Consider the following 24,327-nt stretch of genomic DNA (forward strand, 5'->3'; position numbering starts at 1 on the left):
AGGCCTGTGCTTATGTGTGTAAGACCTATTCCCCCTACCCGCTTACGGTGCAAGTACAAGCTTGCACTGCGCTGTGGAAGTTGGCTTTCCTTTGTCTTTACCAAGTCTGCCCTGCCAAGAGTGACAAGTAAAAGTGTACACAAACCCCTGGAAGCTGAAGGATTCTCATGGTTCTACCAGATTTTGGTTTGATTCTTCGAACTCAAAAAATCTTCAATCTATGTCCACCTGAAGTTAAAGAATTTGCTAATAAATTTCTATCAGTACCATTGAAAGTAGCTATTTCCCTCAATTTTCACCAGAACTGAGAGGTATTTTGGTTTTGCTGTGTGGTATTGAATGGAGCTGAGAATTTAACCCAGGGCCTCACACCTGCTAGGCAAGCACTCTACCACTGAGCCACACCCTGGACCTGAGAGAGATTTATTCTTAGTTCTATAAGGAGTTATTCTATGAACTCATGTGGAAACCTTTTATTGTTTTTCTTTACCCCATTAAAAATATTAAGAATGTTGAGGCTGGGGATTTAGCTCAATGGCACCACACCTGCCTTGCAAGCACAAGGTCCTGTGTCTGATTTTTGGTACCAGGGATCGAACTTGGGACCTTCGCTTGCGAGGCAGGCGCCGGAACTGAGCTAAATCCCCAGCCCTCCCTACCTCTTTTTTGAAGGAAGAAGGGGGAAAGTGTGTAGAATGATATCAGGATGCCAAAGCAATGAAATGCAGTAGGCATTTGTTTTGCTAAATCCTCATCATGTATTGGGTAAGTTTGCCTCAGGTGAGGTTGCATTAGTCAGCTTTTTGTTGCTGTGATAAAATACGTGAGAAAATCCACTGGGCTCAAGTGATTTTCCTGCCTCAGGCTCCCAACTAACTGAAAATACAGGTGCATGTCATTGTACCCAGCCAAACTCCTTTTCTTTCTTTGGAATTGCTTTTTATAGCTTGCAGCTAAAACTGAACTAGGCAGTACACAACCAGGACATTGTTCATTCTTGTTTTCTAATCTGATTAAAATAGTAAAATTTAAAATATATACACACTTATGTATTTGATTGCTAGGTGGATTAGTCAGTTTTCTGTTACTGTAATGAGATATCTGGTTTTTGTTTTATTTGTTTGTTTTTTGGTGACAGAGTCTCACTACATAGCTCAAACTCTCAGCAATCGTCCTGCCTCAGCCTCCCTAGTGCTGGGATTATATACAACCTCATAAAGCAAAGAGATTTATTTAGCTCATAGATCTGGAGGATCGAGGTATCAGTATCAGCTCAAATCTGGTGAAGGCCCCAACCCAATGGCCCCATGTCCACAGTAGCACGTGTAAGAGGAAGAGATTACACCTGCCAGGCAAGAAGCCAGGAAGAGACCAGGGCTCACAATCCCTCGGAAGGACAAGGACGTCCCACCAGGCCCCCCAGGGCTCCACATCATTTGCCGACGCTGCCACCCTGCAGACCAAGCTTCCCACAAAGGGACCCTTCAGGACGGATGCATGCTACATCCAGACTATCGAAGTACATTCAGCCCAGTCTCAGGCACTGTGTTTCAGATGTGCTGTTCAGCTTTTTTCTTGTTATTGGCTTGATTGCTCCTTGTATTTTCATGAGGCAAATCACACTTGATTTTATCTGGCTTTCTATAATAACTTAGGAAGTGGCATCCTTTTTAAAGTTATCCTTAAGGTCATCAAATATATTCTTAAATGTATATAACTCCGTTTATTGAAGCCAAAACAATATTTTTAAAATTCCTTTCTGTGTACATGAAAACGTTTTGTGAGCTTTTGCTTTCCTAATACATGCACACACATATGCACGCACACACACACATGCACACACACACATGCACATACACCCCTCCCAGGCTCTGCTTACCCTGTCAGGGATTATAAACCCTCACCATAAGGCTTCAGCCTGCCTCCTCTTCACCGAAAGCCTCTGTTGCTGATGAAAGGCGGCTGCAGAGGTCCCAGCTCCACTCCACACCCTGGAAACCCCTCAGTTCCAGACAAATGCGCAGAGGTGGTCATCCTGGCCTATGCTACACCCTGGCTGCAGGACGGTTTCCTCTGCCACTCACCCGGCTCTGTCTGAATTAGGTGCCCAGTGCTGGTTCAGGTTCCCCCAGGAGAAAGCATAACTCCACAGTATTTCTGTTGACCTCCACTGACAATACACTGGAGTGTTTGCCACATCTTGTCTGAGGCAAAAAAGCAAAACATCAGACACAATTCCACAGCATCCTGACAGAACTCCTCCCAAGGGAGCCTATAGCTTCCCCAAGAATGTCAAGTGGGTAACCCTCATCTCAGTCCATTTTTCTGTTGCTAATAACACAATACCACAGATTAAGCAAATTATATAAAGTTAGTTTGGGCTCCGGCTCTGGTTCACGGTTGAGTGGTAGCATGTGGTGGCCTTCTGGTTGGCAGAATCCTGAGGTAGCACAGGGCGTCACATGGCAAGAAGGTGAGGGAGACCCAGCCAAGTTGGCTTTCATAGTAGACTCTCTCTCCAGGTAACCCATCAACCCATGAACCGCCAGTCCACAAACCGCAAGAACGGGATAACCCACTCCTGAGTGCAGAGCTCGAATCAGCATTTTTTAAAAAACCAACACAGGGTCTTGTTATGCTGATCAGACTAGCCTCAAATTCAAGACACTCTGCTTCAGCCTCTAAGTAACTGGGATTAGAGGCATGTGCTGCTACACCCAGCACGAAATCACCTCTTAAAGGTCCCACCTGATGCCAATTCTTAATATCGCACAATGGGGATTAAATCTCAAAACATGAGTTTCTCAGAGGGGACTAACCATATTCAAACCATAACAACTGCACTGTTAAACACACAGCCCCTTTCTGTGGGTGCCATCCTCTCCACGACATTAAGCTTGGCACGTGACCTGCAGTGCCACTCCACGGAGGGTTAAACATGCCCACTCTGTCAAATGCAGGGTGGCCACACAACCTGCTTTGATGAACGAAATGAGAACAAGGCTCTACAAGCCTGTAGTGGCCCTCAGCTAGTCCAGACAGGACCTGTCAACCTAGGTCCCAAGGAGAAAATGACAGGCGTCAACGCTGAAACCAACCGTGGTGAACACATAAGAAATGCACTGTTCTAGCTGTGGGACTTGGGCATCGTGTACTGTTGCATCTGGAGCCATCTCTCCACCATGTGTGAGAGCTGAAGGTTGTAGGGCTCTGACTCAGACAGGCCTCAACATTCTTCGATATTACCTGCACAGGAGGAGGCACAAAGCAGCTGTGCCGTCAGAGTTGTGCTGGGGTGGAGTCCATCAGCCCAACACCTTACGATGCATTCTGCCCATGAAACCCACAGCCTCCCCTCCCAGTGTCTTATTTCCAAAGCAGGAGCCATCACAGCTGCTGGTTACTCATGTGGAGATCAGGAATCCCAGAGTGCATGGCAAAGCACCTGACTCCCTGCACCTGTCTCCCCTCCTAGGAGGGGGTGGCTCAGGCTGAGTTTGCACCGGGACTTGGGGCTGGAGATACAAAGACTAAAAGAAGCAAGCAAGACACAGGTGTTGAGGCCCAACTCCTAGTGAGGCTGAGGGGCACCATGAACATAAAGAAACAGATCAATAAGGAAAAGCCCAGGTCAGCTGCTTTATGACAGCACCTGCCTATGTTTTCTGGCTTGATTTTATGGAAAAATATTCCTAATAAATAACAGAAAGAAATTTAAAACATAATGACACATTATTTTTAAAATAAAAATATGACAAGTCCATATACAAAAATCCCAAAAACTTAGAATAAAATTCATAACTTGACATATATCAAATTACTATATACATACATAAAATATAACAAATTTTATTAATGCTTGAAAGGATGTATACCAAGTAGGAAAAATATACTTTAAAAAAATACATAATATAGTTAGGTAGAGTTTATCTCAGGAATTGAAAGATGTTTCAATATTATGAAAACCTTCAATATAAGCAATCATATTAGGTGACTTAAATGACAAAAAATGTGAATATATCAAAAGATACCAATTCATTTTATCAAGCTTTTAGCTTCCAACAAATAGATGTTATTTCTCTTATTTTAAAAAAGAACAATTAACTTCATACGTAATGAAGAAATATCAAATATTTTATCACATTTTGTATTTAACACAAAATAGAAATGCATAAGAAAAATCATTTTCAGTTGATTTTATATTTAGAAAAAACCAAATAGGCCATTAACAACTATTATCAAAAAATAAATACTTTAAAAATCAACTAAAATACAGATTCCTATACTGAGCAACAATAGAGATACGTAACATTCAAGAAGGAATTAACATAATAAGGAATTTATAAAACCTAGACAAAAATAAAAACAAAGGAAAATGGGCTGCTGTACCACCCCCTCCTCCAGCGCACAAGAGGTGAGCTGTTCCCAGCGCCCAGGAGGAGGCTTCCGGGCCCCCGGTACCACGCCCTCCCCCAGCACACAGGAGGTGAGCTGCACGCCCCCCACCCCGGTCAAAATGAGAAGATGTGTGAACAAGTCTCAAAACCAGACTTCCAGATCACCTAAAGCAACCCCAAAGGGAAATGAGATGGAACACTCTGATACTCAACCACCTGGATTCCCTGAACTGGCAACAAAAGAGGATCTGGAAAAAATAAAATCAGAAATAATTTCTCAGATAACAGCAGAGATTGTGCCCATAGTGTAAGACATGATTAATAAATCCAGAGAAGACACAGATAAAAAAATAGAGGATCTGAGGAACACGATGGAATCCCAACATAGGAAACAAATGGAATCCATAAAACAGATGCAAACAGATTTCCTGGAGATTAAAAACTCCACTGAAAGCTTACACAGCAGAATGAGCCAATGTGAGGACAGAATTTCAGATATAAAAGATAAGATTGCAATTAGTGACCAGGAAAAGAAAAATTGCTTTAAAATAGTAAGGGACGAGAAATCAATCCAGCAGCTACTAGACAATGCAAAGAAGAATAACATAAGACTGATCAGAGTCAGTGAAGAAACTGGAGAGAGTGCAGATGACATACAAAAAACTGTTTATAGAAGTGATGGCAGAAAACTTCCCAAGCAGGGGAAAAGAACTTGATATACAGATAAGTGAGGCATATAGGACTCCAAATAGCCTTGATCAAAAAAAATCTACACATAGACATATAATTGTTGATTCCAGAAACCCAAGAGAAGAACAAAATTCTACAAGCACTTAAGAGAAAAGAAACAAATCACATACAAAGGAAAGCCCATCAGAATCACAGCAGACTTCTCAATACAAACCCTCAAGGCTAGAAGAGCTTGGAGTGATATATTTCAAGCTCTAAAGGAAACAACCTCCAACCCAGATTGATGTACCCTGCAAAACTATCATTCAAAATTGATGGTGAAGTAAGATACTTTCATGACAAAGAGCACCTCAGGAACTTCATGAATATCAAACCAGCACTCGAAAAACTTTTAAACAATATCCTAGGAAAAGACAATGAGGATCACAACCCCAGGAAGCCCAGCAGAATCAATCCATTGGGCGTGACAAGAAATTAAATGCAAAGGGGGAGAATCCAACAAAAAGAAAAGGTCATGACAATGATAAGTCAATACATATCTGTACTGGCTATTTATCATCTTCTTATGTCTACTTTTTAATTGAGTTATCTATTAATGAGCTGTAAGAGTTCTTTATATATTCTGGTCTTAGGTTATATGCATTATAAATATGGTCTGTTTGACTACTTTTCATTTTCTTAATGATGTCATTTAAAGTTCTAAATTTTTATGGAATCTCATTTATCAATTTTTCTTTTACACATCATGTTTTTTGTAGCCTAGGAAATTCTTGCCTACCCTAAATTCATGAACATTTTCCTTTGTAATTTCCTCTTAACGTTTTATAGTTTTAGTGTTTCATATTTAGGTTCATAGATCCTTTCAAGTTATTTTATGTATGGAAATGAAGGATTGAGGTTAATTTTTTACATATGGATATCAGGTATTCTAGTACCATTTGCTGAAAACACTATCTTTTCCTCTGCTCTTGAATTGAGTTTATGTTCTATAAAATGTTAATGTTAAATTATGAGAAAAGAGAAAGAAAAAACAAATGGAAACAAAGTATGTAAATAGGGAAGGATTTAGGGGTGAAGGGCGCACAGGTAATGGGGAAAAAATGAGAACCAAGATACATTATGTACAGGTACAAGCATCCAAAGATAAATGTAAACGTATTGTATACCTAAAATGTACCAATAAAAATTTAAGAAAAAAAAAGTTAATGTTAAATAATCTTTCAAAACTCACTAGGCCATATATATGTGGTTCTATTTCTAGATTCTCTGTTTTATTCCATTGATCTAAATGTCTTTCCTTAAGCCAACACTGCCTTGATTACTGTAGCTGTAGAGGAAGTCTTAAAATTAGGTAATAAATGTCTTCCAACACTGTTTTTTGTTTCTCTTTACTTTTCTAGGTCCTTTGTACTCCTACATAACTTTTAAATTTCAATATCCAATTCTTCATTTATAGCAAGTATACATACACCTGAATTTTTATATATACCTTGTGTTTTCTAATCCTGCTAAATTCAAGTACAAGTTCTAGGGGCTCCTAGAGATTTCTCAGTATTTTCTCTGTAGACGATCATTTCATCTACATATAAAGATTTTGCTTCTACCTTGCCAATTCTATCCTAATTGTGTTATTTTATTGCCAGACTATTTTGGTTTGGGCCTATGTCTCAAAGTTTAATGGACAGATGAAGAGTAGGCATATCTGCCCTTGTTCCTCACCTTAGGGAGAAAGCATTGTATCTTTTCCATTCATATAAGGCGTTTTTGCTGGAAGTCTGGAGTACATGGCTTATCTGTTGAGAAGGTTCTGTTCTACTTCTAGTCTCCTGATAGCTTTTACCATGAACAGCTGTAGAATTTAGTCCAGTACTTTTTCTGCAACTACTGACAGGATCATATGGCTTTTTCCTTTCCTCTGTTAAAATGATAACTTATGGGTGTGGATCTTCCAATGCTGAACAAACACTGCCATCCCTACAATAAAACCACTTTCTACATACTGCCAAAAAAACCCCAAACAAACAAAAGAACAAAGGAAAATGAAAAAAAAAAAAAGACACATCAATAATGAAGAGACTTAATCCATAATGGAATAATTAGTTGTAAGTCTTAAAGAGTTAATTTTAGGGCTGGGGATTTAGCTCAGTGGTTCTGGTGCCTGCCTTGCAAGCACAAGGTCCTGAGTTTGATCTCCGGTACCAAAAAAAAAAAAGATTTAATTTTAGATCAAGACAATCAAACTGAAGCAATGAAAAAGATTTTTACCTTATATAATACACTCATTAGGAGAAAAAAGATTTTTGAATATTAAAAAAGTGGAAGTAGAAGACCAAAAAACAATATACTTATTCAAACAAATTCAAATACAAAGTTTAATTCACTATGTGGCAAAAAACATGGGCCAGGGATTTAGCTCAGTGGTTCCGCCGCCTGCCTCAAAACCGCAAGGTCCTGATTTCATTCCCTGGTGCCAAAAAAAAAAAAAAAAAAAGTCTCTTACTTCCAAGTGTTAGAATTACCAAGAAGAATAGGTAATGTTTTTGCTCAAAGCTAGGGTATGAAAACAGAAAGCACCAAAGTATAATGTAGCAAGTACGGTGCTAGCACTGTACAACCTCTGTATGAGTCACCTTGCTAGGGGTCTGGAAAGGCTAGCCAGTATTTTGAAGATTATAATTTTGCCAGATATTGAGACAGGCAGAGAGAAGTAGGAATGGCACTTATAAAAGAGGGTCCATCATTCACATATACAGAGTCACAAGACAAAGCAGCACATTCCCAAAATTCCAAGAGGGTCAATACAATAATACTGGTGCACATTTTAATAGCACAATTAAAAGTGAGTATTTTAAAATCAGAAACTTCCTCATAAAAATCCAGATTTCTGGCTTCTCTAGAAAAGTCAGACAATACAACAAAATGGAAACCTATTCCTGGAAACCAGGAGGAGGGGCCCCTGTTAGATATTAGATGCTGTAGCATTTCCTTGTTCCCATTTCTGTTCCATTCAGTCTTACTTCAGGCACGTACCTCACCTTTCTGGTCCCTGTAGGATTTGAGTTTATGACTCTTGCCCTACACAATGGAGACCAATGAATCAACAGGAAAAAAGCAGTATGATTAGGTTTGGTTTCAAAAGATCAAGCAGACAGCTGGATGGAAGGCAGGAGAAGAGAAGGATAACACTGAGACCCAGGAAATCCACAAACCCTTATCTTACTGAAACTGAGGCCAGCTACCACCTCCTACAAAAACTTCCCACAGCAGAAAATGTGAAACACTGAGTTAGGCACTGGTTAGGGTATATCAGAGAGCATGGGGTAAACCAAAGAGGAAGGGAAGCTGAGCCTTAAGGGTATTTTCATTCTTACTGGTAGTTTGGTAATGACCAAGGGTGCCTCGGTCAGCCACCCCACTTCCTGGGGGCCTGTCCTCCTGAACTGGATAACTAATCAGGGACAAGAACAGGGCCAGGGATATAGCTCGGTGGTGTAGCACCTGGCTGGCAAGCACAAGGCCCTGAATTTGATTCCTGGTACAAAAAAAAAAAAAGAACAGCGTAAGGAAATAATGATATTGGTTTTGAGATTTGCAGAACTGAGAAGCACAGATTAGATAGGGATTATACACACCACTGGCTTCGAGGAGATGCCCACCTATGTGAGCACCCATCGACTGCCTTTAAAAACTATACCATCCCTAAAGAGCTTCCCAGCAAGCCAGGCTACGTGAGTCCCCTGTCTTCCAGTCTCGGCTGGCTTCCTCCCCTTCAGCACCTTATCTCTCAACTTAACTGCCGGTGCTGGGGCGAGCAGCAGACTTGGTTTGGGAACCAAAAGGGCAGATAAGGGTAAGCATTTGAGAAGTTTCTTGGGGCGCAAAACCCTCCTCAAACCCTGGGTAACCAATCTGACACAATGAGTAGGAGAAACGTACAGGACAGTTTGCTGTTTTTTGGTTTGTCATTAGCCAAATGTCTCGATGCTGGTAGCATGCAAAAGAATAGGAAACAAAAGGTGAAAGAATATTGTAGGAAAATCAGTATTTCAATCTAGAATATTCAAATTTGTAGTCTTGATCAAGACCTGCACCTTTGCCTCACAAGCCCAGTAAACAGCCGAAGAAAACACCTCTGGCTCTAAAATGTAATTCTCTAATGGATGCATCAAGAGAGGAAAGTAAAAGAAAGAAACAGAGGAATGATGACATAAAATAATTTTACAAACCAAATACCAATACAATCAAAATAAAATGGAATATTACAGAATCAAATGAAATATTGCAACAAAGATTATAGAGGGCCAATAACTTCATACACAAGAACACAATTGTAAAAAGATATATAAAAAGAACACAATAATGTAAAATTCCACCAAGTCTTTCAATGTAAAGGACAAACGTCTCTACCCTATACAGATTCCATTAAAGGTTTAGAATTGCCAGGGATTTAGCTCAGTGATCCCTGGTACCAAAAAAAAAAAAGGTTTAGAATGACTTACAACAAAAAATATACACAGTAAAATGATAAAGTGTAAATAATAATAATAATGTGAAGATACTGATCAAAAATGTTAGCACCAGAGCTGGGGGAGGGGGTGCAGCCCAGTGGTAACGCACTGATTCCTAGTGCTGTAAAAAAATAAAAAGCATCAGAAAAAATCAGAACTAGAAAGAAAAACAAAGGAGGAGGAAAAGGAGGAGACAGAGGAAAAGGATGAGGAGAAGGAAGAGGAGGAAGAACAAAATATGCAGAACATGAAGGCTTTCAGAAATACTGTTGTTGACAACCAAAGGAAAAAGATCACCAGTAATTGCATGACTGTTACTGTCCACTAGGAGAAAACACACGCTCACTTTGAAAAGGACAGTTTTACACTCTTTCTTGCAACAGAAAAGAACATTTCATGATAAAATTTCTCTAAATTATATAAACCCAGTTGTACAAAAACTCACTATACTGTCCCTGCTTCTTAAATTTCACATCATTACAGCACAGTTAATTTTTTTAAAAAGTACTTTATCCAATGATATTTGAGACTATTACAACAATAAGCACAGTAGAGTATTTCAACATCAGCTGCACTGTGGCACCCTCAGTACAAACACATCTCCGTGTAGCCAGATGCAGACTGCAGGGTATGTGGGCAGAGAGGAAGGAGGTAGAAGTTGGCGCAACACAGGTGAAGTATGTAGATTTCTGAGGATCCATCCCCACCCACAAAAAGAACAGATACAATGTGGAGGAAGGGATGACCTACCCTTCCTTACAACTACAGCAGGTGGGCTTTGGTAAAAGCTCCATTAAAGATGACAAGTGGAAAAGTGAGGTAGAAATCTCTGAGAGGCCCAAGACTATTTACTCTGTGGTGTTGGCTGAGGATGGACCCCCAAAATGTGGCTTTCCCAGGCATGGTACAGTTGCCCCCCTTCTGTGGATATTAAAGGGCAGCCCACATCAGCACTCAGGGAGACTCAGCAATAAAAGGCCCTGTGTGGAATCCATCAGATACATACGGAACGCAGTTGCACACAATATTATTACGAAGATAGTGTTAGTTAGCACCCATAAGCTAAGCAAAAGTAAAGAACGGTTTCAATACTGTGCAGATTTTATAAAAAGTTATATTTAAAGGGCCGGGGATTTAGCTCAGTGGTCTGGCCGCCTGCCTCACAAGCACAAGGTCCGGAGTTCAATCCCCAGTACCAAAAAAAATAAAAGAAGTTATGTTTAAAATTGGTTGGAATTGAATCATGCCAGAATAAGGGAGGTAGTTAAAATATGATATGTTAATGTGTATGTGCAAAACACAAGGTTATATATAAATGTGAATAAAGACAGAAAGATGCTTATGAAACAGCTAAGTAAAAACTTGTGTACAAAGTCTACACACCCTACGATTATCACAATGGAAACCATCCGTGTGTGTGGATGGCGGGACCAGAGGTCTGGGGAAACCAGCCCTGTGAAACTCATCCACCAGGCTGGAGAAGCTGCACCCTGAGGCTTTGCAGTCAGATTTTACCCTCTTTTTTGTCTGCTCTGCATCCAATCTCATCCCCAAACACCCATTCGCGATTCTCCCCTCCCAATACATGTTCTCGCCCTTCCACCTCTAGGAGGTGAGGTACGTATCATCACAAGCATCAGCAAAGGGCTCCAGGATAGATGGTCTCGAACAGGCCCAGCAGAAGCCTTGCTTTCAAATCTTCCCAGATGGACGGTGCTTCTCCCTGCTTCGGGGCCCTTTAGGGGTTACCTGGGCAGGGCCTCGTGGCTGCCTGAGCTGCGACAGGGACAGGAGGTTGGGTTTCTGCAGCCCCAGATGTGCAGGCTTCTTGTTTCTCAGGGCTCTGTGCACACTCAGGGGCAGCAGCTGAGTCATCTAAGAGGAAGAAGAAAGGGATGAGCTTTCCAAAGACAGCCTGTTCTCACCCCATGTCTCATTTTACTCACACAAGACTCCCTACGCCCTGGGCTTAGTTTATGACCTCTGGATTAAAACACATAATTGACATATTTATTTATTATGATTGATATATTGAAAATGTAACAATAGCAAGCAGAAAGTCACTTTTGTACTTGGGAGAGACTCACTAAACAAGACCACATGATGACAGTGGCAGCCCCCGACACAGAATTAGGGTCCCTGCCCCCACTGAGGCATCCCTCAATAGCCACAGACACTGGTCTACACAAAGCCCTCCCCAACTTCAAATCTAAGTCTACCACTAACATCCCAGCACAAGAGAACTCTGTTAAGAGCTTAGAGCCTTTGACTTTGGTAAGTTAGTTTTCTTTTTTGTTGTTGTTTTTTTGAGACAAGGTCTTGCTGCCAGTTCAGGGTGGCCTCAAACTCACTGTGATTCTCCTGCCTCAGCCTCCCAAGTGCTGGGATTACAGGCGTGCATCACCACACTGGCTGAAGGTAGTTTAGTTTTCTTGACAGCAATTCTCCTAAACCTACCACTCACAGATTTTCAGCCATGAGAAAATTTAATAAGTAATTAAAAGAACACCAAACTACACTTTGTAAGCCTTAAAAAATGTCATAGGGTGCGAATGTACCTCATAGAGTAGCATGTGTCTTGCATGCTCAAGGCCCTGGGTTCAGTCCCCATCACACACACACACACACACACACACACACACACACACACAGAGCAATATAAGAAGATATTATGATGTTGCACAAAGTGAATATTTAAGATACTAGACTAATGCTATTTGAAACACAGATTAGTATTTGCATAGGAACAGCACTAAAGTGTCTACAGTAAAATAATTGCTGTGGATTACAGTGAGGAGAATCATATTCAATTTTTATTTCTAGTCTCTATTTAACAAGTTTTTCAGTAACGTGGTTGAAATTAGTTAAAAGAGAAAAAAGCACCAGGTGTCACAGTGCACACCTGTAATCCTGGCACTCTGGGAGGCTGAGCCAGAAGGACTGTATGCTCTGCTTCATCTTAGGCGACTTAGCAAGACCCTGTCTCAAAATTAAAAAAGGGCTGGGGGGCCGGGGATTTAGCTCTGTGGTTTCACCGCCTGCTGCGCAAGCACAAGGACCTGCGTTCGATCCCCGGTACAAAAAAAAAAAAAAAAAAGGGCTGGGGAGGTAGCTTAGTGCAAAGGCCTTGCATTCCTCAGTCCCCCCTCAAAAAAACTTTAATAAAAGAAAGCCATCACTCCCTTACCCTCATATTGCCAGCTGCTACCCCATCTCCCTTCCCTTTTCCCAGCTGTTCAAACTGTCCCACCTGCTTCCTGACCTCCAAACTGCCCAGGAGCTACACTGTTCAAACATTTAGGCAGAGTCTGTAAACTGGTGGGGTCTTCCCTTCTTTGGTTAGAACCACGATTCTATGTAACAAAATGTTGACTTTTCCATGCTTTCCACAGACAAAGCTGCAGTTAACACAGGAAGTCCTTTGTCCTCGGACTTGAGCAGCATCTCAAAACCACCTCACTGTGGACCACACCATCTACCTCAGCCATGCCCACCTTTATGTTCAAGCCTCTCGTGCAGCCTCTCATGCTTGTAGGCAGCAATGATCTGAAAATTCACAAGACTTGGGATGCTCAGCCCTTGGTCCTGCAGCAGATTCAGGGCAGTGGCATGAATGAGCTGATGGGACCGCTTGCAGGTCTGGAGTCTGCACTCCCCCCTAACAAAGGCTCTGCAGACGTGGAATTTGTTGCACTTGTCCTTGAGGTTGCAGTAACCGTAGATGGGGTCACCGCCTTTGTTGTACAGCAGACAGACCTGTAGGAAAGGAGGCAGCATTTGAAAGCCAGCTCTCACTTTATCTTTCAATCCAATAAACTACAGCTGGGGCCGGGGATTTAGCTCAGTGGTTCTGGCACCTGCCTCGAAAGCACAAGGCCCCCAGTTTGATCGCTGGTACCGAAAAAATAAAAAAATAAACTACAGCTTCTCTAGTTAAAGTGGACATTAAATGGCATCCTTTTTATTAATGTTTTAATTGACACATGTTTATGGCTTACAGCAGCATTTTGATACACACCTGCCATGTGTATACATTGTGGATACACAGCAGATTGGGGTCACCGGGACATCTGTCAGCTCAGACATACTCAAGTGTGAGTTTTTAAAATATGGTGCATGTTTAAATTTTTAAATTAAGCAGGGTATGGTGGCGCATGTTGGGAGGCTGAGGCAAGAGGATAGCAGTGAGTTTGAGGCCAGCCTGGGCTACATAGGAAGACCCTGTCTCAAAAAAAAAAAAAATTATTACAGTAAAAGACACATTGCTCCAATTGAAATTCCAACAATATATTTCACAGAACTAGAGAAAACAATCCAAAAATTCATTTGGAACCAGAAGAAACCTAGAATAGCAAAAGAAATTTTAGGCAACAGAGATATGGCTGGGGGTATTACAATCTCCAACTTGAAACTATACTACAAAGCTACTGTGATAAAAACAGTATGGTATTGGCAAAGAAACAGACCTGAGGATCAGTGGAATCGATTAGAAGATGCTGAAACAACTCCAGATATGCTCAGGCACCTCATCTTTGACAAAGGAGCCAACCATCCTCATTGGAGGAAAGATAGCCTATTTAATAAATGGTGTTGGAAAAACTGGATTTCAACCTGCCTAAGATTAAAACTTGACCCATGCCTATCACCATGTACTAAATTAAGATCGAAGTGGATTAAAGATCTAAATATTAAGACAGAAACACTAAATTTGCTGGAAGATAAGTTAGGTAGAACTCTTGAAGACATTGGTATAGGAAAAGATTTAATGAACAAAATCTCAGTGGCATGGGAACTTGCACAAAGAATCAACAACTGGGATCTTATCTTATTAAAAAGCTTCTGCACTGCAAGAGAAACCACCAACAGAGCTAAGAGACAACCTACAATGTGGGAAAAAATTTTCAGCAACTATACCTCAGAGGACTATTATCTAGAATACATAAAGAACTGAAAAAAATCAGACCTCCCCAAATTCAAAGACTCAATTCAAAAATGGGCATCTGAAATGAATATACATTTCTCAGACAAAGAAGTAAAAGCAGCAAATAAATACATGAAAAAATGTTCAACATCACTGGTTATTCGAGAGATGCAGATGAAAACAACACTGAGATTCCACCTCACCCCACAAAGAATGGCTCCTATTAAGAAATCATCCAATAACAAATGCTGGCGGGGGTGTGGGGAGAAAGGAACCCCTCTCCATTGTTTGTGGGAGTGCAGACTGGTCCAACCTCTGTGGAAATCAGTATGGAGATACCTCAAAGAATTAGGCTTAGAGGTCCCATTTGACCCAGCTATCCCCCTGCTGGGTATCTTCCCAAAAGAATTAAAAGAATCATACGAGTGATATATGTGCACCCATGTTTACAGTGGCACAGTTCGTAATAGCTAAAGCTTCGAAACAGCTCAAGTGCCCATCAACTGGAAACTGGATAAAGAAGACATGGTTTTTTTTATAAAATGAAGTACTACTCAGCCATAAAGAACCAGCAACTAGAGACATCTATAGCTAAATGGATGCATACTGAGGCCATCCTCTTAAGTGAAATAAATAGGACACACAGGTGTAAATACAGAATAGTTTCTCTAGTGTGAGAAACTGAAAGTGTAATTAAGGATACACACAGGTGAAATGGCCTGATAACATATTTCTCAGATTGTGTTTCCATCGCGTGTCATATGACTGTATCGAAATTTAAATTAGGGAGAAGTTTGGCTTATATGGAGTCTGCTAACTAACTGGAGTTTTTTTCCAGACCACTATTTGTTCAATGTTGGTTTTGGGGACCTCTCTGAAACAAATCACATCCTCTGGTGTCTTGTTGGTGCTTGAGATGCTTTTTTAACTTATACAGAAAAATATTTAAGTGCTTTTCAGTTTTGTATTGGTTGAGTTCCACTGTATTTGAATATTATTGTAGTTTTTTTCCCCTTGCATTGTTCTTCTTTGAATGGTTTTAATTTTTGTTTTGTGTGTTTGATAATGAAGTTACAGAAAAAAGACACATTGCCATTAATTCCCTTGAAAATATTCCCCCTTCCTTCAAACAAACTTATCCCATGATTCTTGCCAATTTTTGAAACAGTTCTGGAAGTACTCTTTCATATATCTTTAATTGTGCTCTCTTGGCTGCCTTGAATCAATTCAAAACGTTTACTTTTTTTTCCCCTCTGGTACTGGGGATCGAACTCAGGACCTTGCACTTGCGAGGCAGGCTAAATTCCCAGCCCCAAAACGTTTACTTTTTATGATCATTTGACTGGAGGAGAGCCGGAAGTCTCATGGTGATAGATCTGGTGAATAAGGTATATGAGGACCCACTGTAATGTTTTTATGATTCTACTTTCTGCTGAATGGCACTCAGCAGCAGCATTCACTGTATTTTTTTTTATCATACCTGCTAAAGACACTCAGTCAAGAGGACTTTCAGAACTGGTTTAAAAAGTGATGAATGGGGTGCAGTGGTGCACACTTGTAATCCCAGGACTTGAGAAGCTGAGGCAGGAGGATTTGCATGAGCTCAAGGCCAGCCTGGGCTACATAGTGACTTGAAGGTCAGCCTGAACTACATAAAAAGGCTGTGTCCCAATAAATCAAAGAAAGAGAGAAAAAGAGAGAGGGAAGGAGGGAAGGAGGGAGGGAGGGGATAGAGGATAGAGGGAGAGAGAAAGGGAACAAGGACGATGAAATAAGTGTTAGTGTGAGACCAGAATGACTCCATTTTGTCCAAAATGGAGCAGTCTCCTTTGTTCTTTCAAATTAATGATTAAATGTGCTTAATCTGGGACAAAAGACATGATCTGTAACTCAAGATTCCTAAGCTCATGACTCAGCCATCTGTTTGCCCTAGAAACAAATGTCCCGGGCCCACTATCTATAGGACAATCTGTTAATGTGCTGACTGTCCACACAAGGTGGTCATGACCATGAGTCAAGATGTCTGCTGACCATCAGTACGTGACAGTAGACCACTAACCTTTGTCCCCATTTTTCTTGTAAAAACCTATACGTAATCCCCTTCAACCCCCAATGAGCCTAGCCAATCAAAATTCTACACTTATACTTGCTAAATGTTAACCAATCATATGGCTGCTAATGACCGAAGCTTGCTGTAATCTCAATAAAAACCCTGCTAATTTGGAACTCGGGGCTCTCAATCTAGATCCGCTGTGTCGGTGACAACTGAGAGTCCCTGCTTAAGCTTGAATAAACGACCCTCGTGTGCTTACATCGGAAACGGCCTCCTGGTGGTCTTTGGGACTTTGCAATCTGGGCACAACATTAGAAGTAAAGGGGAATACCTGAATCAATGACAATATATCTCTTACTGTAAGAAATTTCTTTTAAAATTTAAATGTCCAAGGGCCGGGGATTTAGCTCAGTGGTTCCGGCGCCTGCCTCACAAGCACAAGGTCCCGAGTTCGATCCCCAATACCAAAAAATAAATAAATAAAATAAAATTTAAATGTCCATCATGTATTTCGATCATACCTAGTACACCCTAGTAATTTCTTATGTCAGGGACATTCAAAATCTTCTTAGCTATTTTGAAACATTTAATTAGTTGTTGTCCAGCACAGCTGCCCTACTGCGCTACAGAACATCGGCAGTGAGCCTTCACAGCCAACTGCGTTCCTTGCATCCCTGAACAGTAACCAGCCTCTCTCCGTCTCCCTCTCCTCTACCAGTCCCAGGCTCTGGGACATCGCACTGTCCACTGTAAACTCCTATTCTCTCCTTCTTTAGATGAACTTTAGCTCACACATAGAAGAGAGAACATGCGGTGTTTTGTCTTTCTGGGTCTGACTTGCTCAACGTAATGTCCTCCAGTTCTAGACATCCTGCTGCAAATGACAGGTTATTCTTTTTTATAGCTGAATAATGTTCTTCTGTGTAAATATAGTGCATTTTCTTTTCCATTCATCCATCAGTGCACACCTAGGTCAACTCCGTATACTGGCTATTGTGAATAAAGCTGCAGTACACATGTGGGTGGAGGTGTCTCTTTGACACACTAACTTTAGTTTCTTTATATACACCCAATAATAGGATTGCTGGGCCATACAGTAGTTTTTGTTTGTTTGTTCTTTTTGAGAAATTGCCATACTGTTTTCCATAAGGGTTATACTAATTTGCACTCCCACCAACTACATATGGGAGTTCCTCTTTCTTTGAACCTTCAAGGGCATTTGTTATTTTTTGACAATAGCCATTCTAATCAGGCTGAGGAGATACCTCAAGGTGATCTTGATTTGCATTTCCCTAATGTAAATGGTATCTTCTGATCACCGATGGCTGTTAAAATCTTGGGGAGAAAGGCTAATGGCTAATGCAGAGTACTAACGGCTCCCATCTCCATCACTTCAGCTGCTGTGGCACTGGCTGCTAACAATTCACAGCTGCCCCTCTGGGGCCTTAGCCCCTAAGGCGACCTGCTCTCCTCCCTAAAGCCAATGAAGGACTTTTGTGGATGCACAAAAGGCTGGCCCCTGCCTTAGGCTCCAGCAGTTCTTGAGTGCAGTTTTTACCCCACAGCCAACTCAAGGCCAGACTTTACCTTCCTTGTAGACTTTCCTTCCCTATATCCTGCTTCTCTCTCTCCCTGCCAGGTTTCTCTGAAGAGCCTTCCCTCAGTGAATCACATAAACCTAACCCTCACCTCAGGCTTTACCTCCAATTAAAGCAACCTCCACAGGGAGCACTAACAAATCACTTCTGATCTAGGCAAGGGTCATGAGGAACAGCTACCATGAACTGGTCTGCGCCAGGCATGCCAAGGACATCTGCACAGGGGACTTCATAATGACACAGCAGGCTGTCCTCTCGAAACAACCTCACTCCCCAGAAAGATGGTGTCTTGTATGAGAAACCCAAAGTCTAAACGGAACAGATGTTAGGAAGCAGGAAGAACCTGTTCAATTGGAAAGGGGACCAAGGGATGGGAGAGGGGGAAGAGAAGTAAGGAAAAAAGGTTTTTTAAAGACAGAATGGAAAGAAAAAATGGAAAACAGAGCTTATTTTTTGGTACCAAGGATCCAACTCAGGACCTTGCGCTTTCGAGGCAGGCAGCGGCACCACTGAGCTAAATCCCCGGCCCAAAAACAGCTTTTGTAAATGGGGAGAAAAAGAAAGGCTGAAGGGAGGGGTGGGGAATGGGGAAAAAAGAATTCAGATATACCATGTACACATATAAACTCCCCATGATGAATGTGATCATTACATACGGCAAAAATATACTAGTAAAAAAATAAAATGAAAATGAAAACATAAAAAGGCTGAGTATGTAGCTGAATGTGAAGGACCTGGGTTCAATACCCAGTACCACCACCACCACAAAAATATCTATCCATCTATCTTATCTACCTATCTATACACTCACACACATACATGACTTTAAAATTATAAAGCATCTTGGAAAAATAAAATTCAATCTCTGCTTCCCATCTACCAAAAAAAAAAAGATGGCGAGAGAGAGCTATGTCTCCTGATGTGATACAACAGGAAATGGCAATTGTCTAGGTTTTGCCATAAAAATCTGACATTCCCAAAAGTCTCTCAGTCCCAGGCAAATGGGGATGTTTAGTCACCCTAACAATGCACCACCTTAAAAAAAATTATTGCTATAGGGCTGGGGATTTAGCTCAGTGGTTCTGCCACCTGCCTTGCAAGCTCAAGAACCCGAGTTCGATCCCCGGTACCAAAAAAAAAAAAAACTATTCTAAAAAAATGATTGCTATAAAATCAGGCAAAGCCTCTAGATCATCTAATGAAATATTCAGGTGGTAGCAGTGTTAAATGATATGACAACTATGTCATATGTGACAAGTATTAAATGAAACAAGAATGCAGTTGGTGAAATCTAAAATGTTGGCAATTTCACAGAACAAAGATAACCTCCTTTAAAACCAAATCACATTCCATCTATAATTGTGGTGCCAATTTTCCAAAACAAACTCTTAATTTTAATGTAATTTCAACCCTTCTATGAAGTAGTTTTAGGAATTTAAGTGAGCTAGAGCTTATCTGAAAAAGAAAACAACAGATTAAGCAAACAGAAAATGAAGAGAAATGGGCATAGGGACTTACATAGTAAAATATAAACTATTTTCATTAAGTAGCAGATTCATTCAAGAATATACAGAAGGGGCTGGGGATGTAGCTTAGTGGCACTGCACCTGTCTGTCAAGGGCAAAGTACTGACTTTGATCCCTGGTATGTGTGTGCGTGTCTGTCTGTGAGTGCTGATATACAGAAGATCAAGGAGAATAGGTCCTAAACCTAGCAAAATGATAATAATCTATTCCTTAGAGATCTCTTAGAACTCGAGGGAGGAAGAGGGAGATGTAGGTTAAAGGGTACAAAGTTTCAGTTAGGATGGATCAGTTCAGGAGACTTAATGTACAGTACGATGAGTACAGTTAATTAAAACATACTATATACTGTATTTGAACACTAACATAGATATTAAATGTCTTCATTACTCAAAAAAAGAAATACCAATGAGGTGATGGAAATATGAGTATGATATAAACATGTATCAAAACATCACATTGTCCACCATAAACAAACAATTCTTATTTGTCAATTATCCTTCAATAAAGAAAAAATATTTGATAGTACTCGATGATAAAATCATATAAGCATGATGGGTTTTTGTTATTTTGTTGTTGTTCTGTGCTGTGAACTGAACCCAGGGCCTTCATGCTGAGATGCATCCCCACCCCTTCTTTTTTTTTATTTTTGAAGACAAAGTCTTGCTAAGTCACTAAATTGCTGGGCTGGAACTTGGCAATCCTCCTGCCTCTGTCTCCCAGGGCTGGGATTACAGGTGTGCACCATCTCATCCAGCCAACTTGATACTTTCTTTTGAAAGTATTGAGACAAATGCTTTGGGATGCATTTATTTGATACTGTTATTTTTTAAAGTATTCATAACTATTCTGGCTATTTCTTCTTTTTTAAAAATTCATTAAGTTTATTGGTACATTTTAGATATACAATATGATGACATTCATCATTGGGAATTTGTACCTTTACATGATGTATCTTGGTTATTTTTTTTCCCCATTCCCCTGCCCTCCCTTCAACCCCTCCATCCCTTCCTATTTACAAAGACTGTTTCCGTTTTTTTCCTGTTCTCATATTTTTTCCTTTCTCTTCTTTCCTTTCCCTTACCCCTCCCACTTTCCCTTTGGACCTTTTCTTCCTATTTCACATTATCTATTATACATTTTGATCCTCATTTACACTTTCACACCAGAGAAACTATTCAGTATTTACACTTGTGTGTCCTATTTATTTCACTTAAGAGTATTGCCTCACTGTGTACCCATTTAGCTATAAATGTCTCTAGTTTCTCATTCTTTATGGCTGAGTAGTACTCCATTTTATTAAAAAAACCACATCTTCTTTATCCAGTCTCCAGTTGATGGGCACTTGGGCTGCTTCCAAGTTTTAGCTATTACAGACTGTGCTGTTATGAACATGGGTACAGATATATCACTATGGTATGATTCTTTCAATTCTTTTGGGAAGATACCCAGCAGGGGAATAGCTGGGTCAAATGGGACCTCTAATCCTAGATTTTTGAGGTGTCTCCATACTGTCTTCTTGAATCAGTTTTAATGAGCTGTAATTTCTAGAATCGTGTCCATGTCATCTAGGTTTTCAAATGTGCCAGTATAATATTCTATATATTGTCCCTTATCGTCTTTTTTTAGTGTACTGTTCTTTAGGGAAACGGTGAAAGGAATCATCAAGCCCTTTCAAAAAAGAGTCTAAGTCCTTGGTATCTAAGTGGCTACGATTTGTGCCACACAACCACAGAGGCCCAACTGATGGAGCCAGCACTGGGCTCCTATTGTAAGGGCTCACAGAACCCTGGAGAAGCTCAATAGAAAGTCTGGACCCAGAATACTTGAGTTGAAGCCACAAAGAAAATGATGCAATGGGTTTGAAAATATAAAACTGTTACAATTCTGTAAATCTAGAAATATCATGAAATTAAAAGGCAAATAGCCTGCCCCAGCCTTGTGGTGGCTGCCACCCTCCTGACTCTTCCTGCTAATAACCTGGTGCAGCTGCTGCTTGGATGTACTCTCCACAACACGCTGGAATACATGGGGCTCCCAGCCATGACCTCCCAGCCAAACCTGGCTGCAAAGCTAGAAGAAATTTACCAAGGAAGGTGTCAAGAAGAGACTTCCTGGCTTGGCTCCCAAGATTCTGCTGCCACCAGAGTGGCCTCTGCCATTAGCACCAAGGTGAGAGTCACATCTCCAATCTTATGACTTCCTTCCCTTTTGAACCCTGCCACACCTTTGAACGGGAGTCTCATCTCTATCCTCCCTCCCCCCACCCCTCTTCTGGCAACCTGGGAATGTCTATAATAAAATCATGGTGCTAGATTAGAAAATGCCACTTTTAATTGGTAGTCTCATAATATCTCTTGAGATTCTTACTATTTTGCTTAAAAAATTCTTTGAGGACGCCTAAGCAGAAAGAAACGTGCTAATTTTCCCATCATAGTAATCATACTGAGTATTTTTCTTTTTTTTTGGTTTTTTTTTTTTTGGTACCGGGGATCGAACTCGGGTCCTTGCGCTTGCACAGAAGGCGGCGGAACCACTGAGCTAAATCCCCGTCCCTATACTGAGTATTTTTAAAAATATCTAACACTAAGTCATATTGTTTCAAAGCAGTTACATTTAAGATCGAAAGCCACAAAGTAAATGAAGAAAATACTTGCAACAAAAGCAGATAGGAGAGTGGCTTCTTGGCGACTCACCTCAGGTAAAAGGCAGGGGTCGTTCTGCAAAAGCAGAACCCGGAGCTGGGCTTCGTTGAGGCCAAAAAGCCCGTGGTTTTTCAGAACTTGGATGTTGACCGGGGTGTGGATATCGTGGGAAAGGGCGCAGGTGGACCTAGAAGAACACAAAGCTCCGTACCAGAAGCCGGCCAGGGAGGGGCCCGCTCTCCGCTGACTTGAGAAGGTGAACGATAGGTAATCAGAAAGCTGGTAGGTAATCAGAAAGCTGGACTGAAGCAGCTCCTTTCCCAGGGTCACTTCCATGTTCCACGCTCTAAAGCTAAGCGTCCCCCCACACCCAGTCACACACCCCTCCCCGTCACCTGCCCTGACCCAGGCCCCAGGGTGGGCAGCACAGTGGGCCCCAAGGCGCCTCTGGCATCACCACAGCACCTTGTTCCCCCTGACCCAGGCCCTGGTTTCCTAGGATCAGACACAGTATATAGCCTCTCCTGTAAAACTCCGGGGTTCCAAAGGTCCATGAAACTCTCAAGATCCTCAGATGTTCCTTCGAGGAGTACTCTGAATATGTGAACTCAGAAGTCACAGATTTAACCCGGTGGCCTGGAAACTCCGGGACAGGGATAGCAATTTTCGTGGGGTGAGGGGGTTATTAAGAAACCTCAGTGGATTGGCTGGGCGTGAAGGCACACGCCTGCAATCCGAGCCCTCGGGAGGCCGAGGCAGGTTCGAGGGCAGCCTAGGCTACACAGAGAGACCGGTCTCAAAAAATATGTATAGACCATATGCATATGCAGGGGGAGCCTCGGTGGCAGCCTGAGGCCCCTTCCAGCCTGTCCCTCCTGGTGGCCGCCCCCTGGCGCCCCGCGTCCCGCGCCCCTCACCAGCAGTCCCGGTGCGGGCACTTGCCCAGTATGTGCCGGCGGCAGAAGTGCAGCTGGTCGCAGGCCTGGCACTCGCCGCGCTGGTAGCGGGCGCACAGGCGCGCGGAGGACACGGCCACCACCCTGCAGGCCCGGGCGCCGCCTGCCTCGACCTCCACGTCCTGCAGCAGGAAGCGCTCGGGCCCGGCGCGCTGCAGCAAGTCCCCGAGCCGCGCCGGCGACAGCTCCACGTGGCCGCGCAGGTCCTGCAGCAGCATGCGGCCGCCGTGCGCGCACAGCACCTTGGTGAGGAACGAGCAGACCGTGGACTCCGCCATGGCCCGGCCGCAGGAGGCTCCGCCCCGCCACGTCCGCGCCCCGCCGCCAGCGCCCGGGGTGGGCAGGGCCAGGCCGGCGGGGCGGGAGCGACGGGCCGCCTGAACACGGGTCCGAGCCGGGACAGCTTTGTGCGCGACCGCGCGGGGCGGGGCGAGGTGCAGCGAGATGAGTGCTCACCCTGAGGACTGCGTAGAGCCGGAGTCTCAGAAGACAGCGAAGCAACTGAGGTCGTCGGTGGCACTGCGAAGTCTGCGAAGAAGATGAGTCGGGCAAGGTGGCACGGGACCTTTAGGTGGCTGGCGGGAGATGGTCATTAGCAGGGTGGCCACAGACCACGTGTGGTCACTGCGAGCTTTCCAGCCGTGGTCGGTCCCAATTCAGATGTGGTGTAAATGGGAAACACGCACACTGGATTTGTTAGGTTAATTAAAAAAAAAAAAATCTCAGCAATTGTATGTGAATCACTTGGACACTATTGGGGATATATATTTGGTTGAATAGTTAGGACAATTTCATCTTTTTTTTTTTTTCGGTACTAGAGATCGAATCCAGGACCTTGTACTTGCAAGGCAGGCATGGCGCCCCCTGAGCTATATCCCTGGCCCTCATCTATTTTTGTGTGTGTGTAACAATAAGACAATTTTATTTTGTTGTATTTTGTGATACTAGAGGTGGAAACCGGGCCTCGTGCAAGCTCTCCACCACTGAGCTGCATCCCCAGCCCAGAACATGTGAATTATACATGTTGACGTGTACA

General features: G+C 42.2%; 1 protein-coding gene across 3 annotated transcripts; it reads right to left on the bottom strand.

Annotated features, from left to right (window-relative positions):
- Nucleotides 1–3,613: 3,613 nt before the first annotated feature.
- On the bottom strand, nt 3,614–24,325 carry Zc3hav1l (ZC3HAV1 like). 3 transcript variants are annotated; one of them, XM_087205911.1, is made up of 5 exons: nt 23,748–24,325; nt 23,253–23,533; nt 22,387–22,522; nt 13,090–13,351; nt 3,614–11,470 (listed from the first exon to the last, which is right to left on the bottom strand). In XM_087205911.1, the coding sequence occupies exons 2-5, from the start codon at nt 23,507–23,509 to the stop codon at nt 11,334–11,336; spliced, it is 792 nt and encodes a 263-aa protein (XP_087062037.1). In that variant the 5' UTR covers nt 23,510–23,533; nt 23,748–24,325; the 3' UTR covers nt 3,614–11,333. The 3 variants fall into 3 exon arrangements, with proteins under 3 accessions (XP_087062037.1, XP_087062036.1, XP_087062038.1); XM_087205910.1 differs by having other exon boundaries at nt 23,253–24,325; XM_087205912.1 differs by lacking the exon at nt 13,090–13,351 and having other exon boundaries at nt 23,253–24,325.
- Between the last annotated feature and the right edge of the window lie 2 nt (nt 24,326–24,327).

This window comes from Heterocephalus glaber, unplaced genomic scaffold (assembly GCF_053883595.1).
Source record: "Heterocephalus glaber isolate CG9 unplaced genomic scaffold, H.glaber_assembly_v1.0 deba00000621, whole genome shotgun sequence".
NCBI lineage: Eukaryota > Metazoa > Chordata > Mammalia > Rodentia > Bathyergidae > Heterocephalus > Heterocephalus glaber.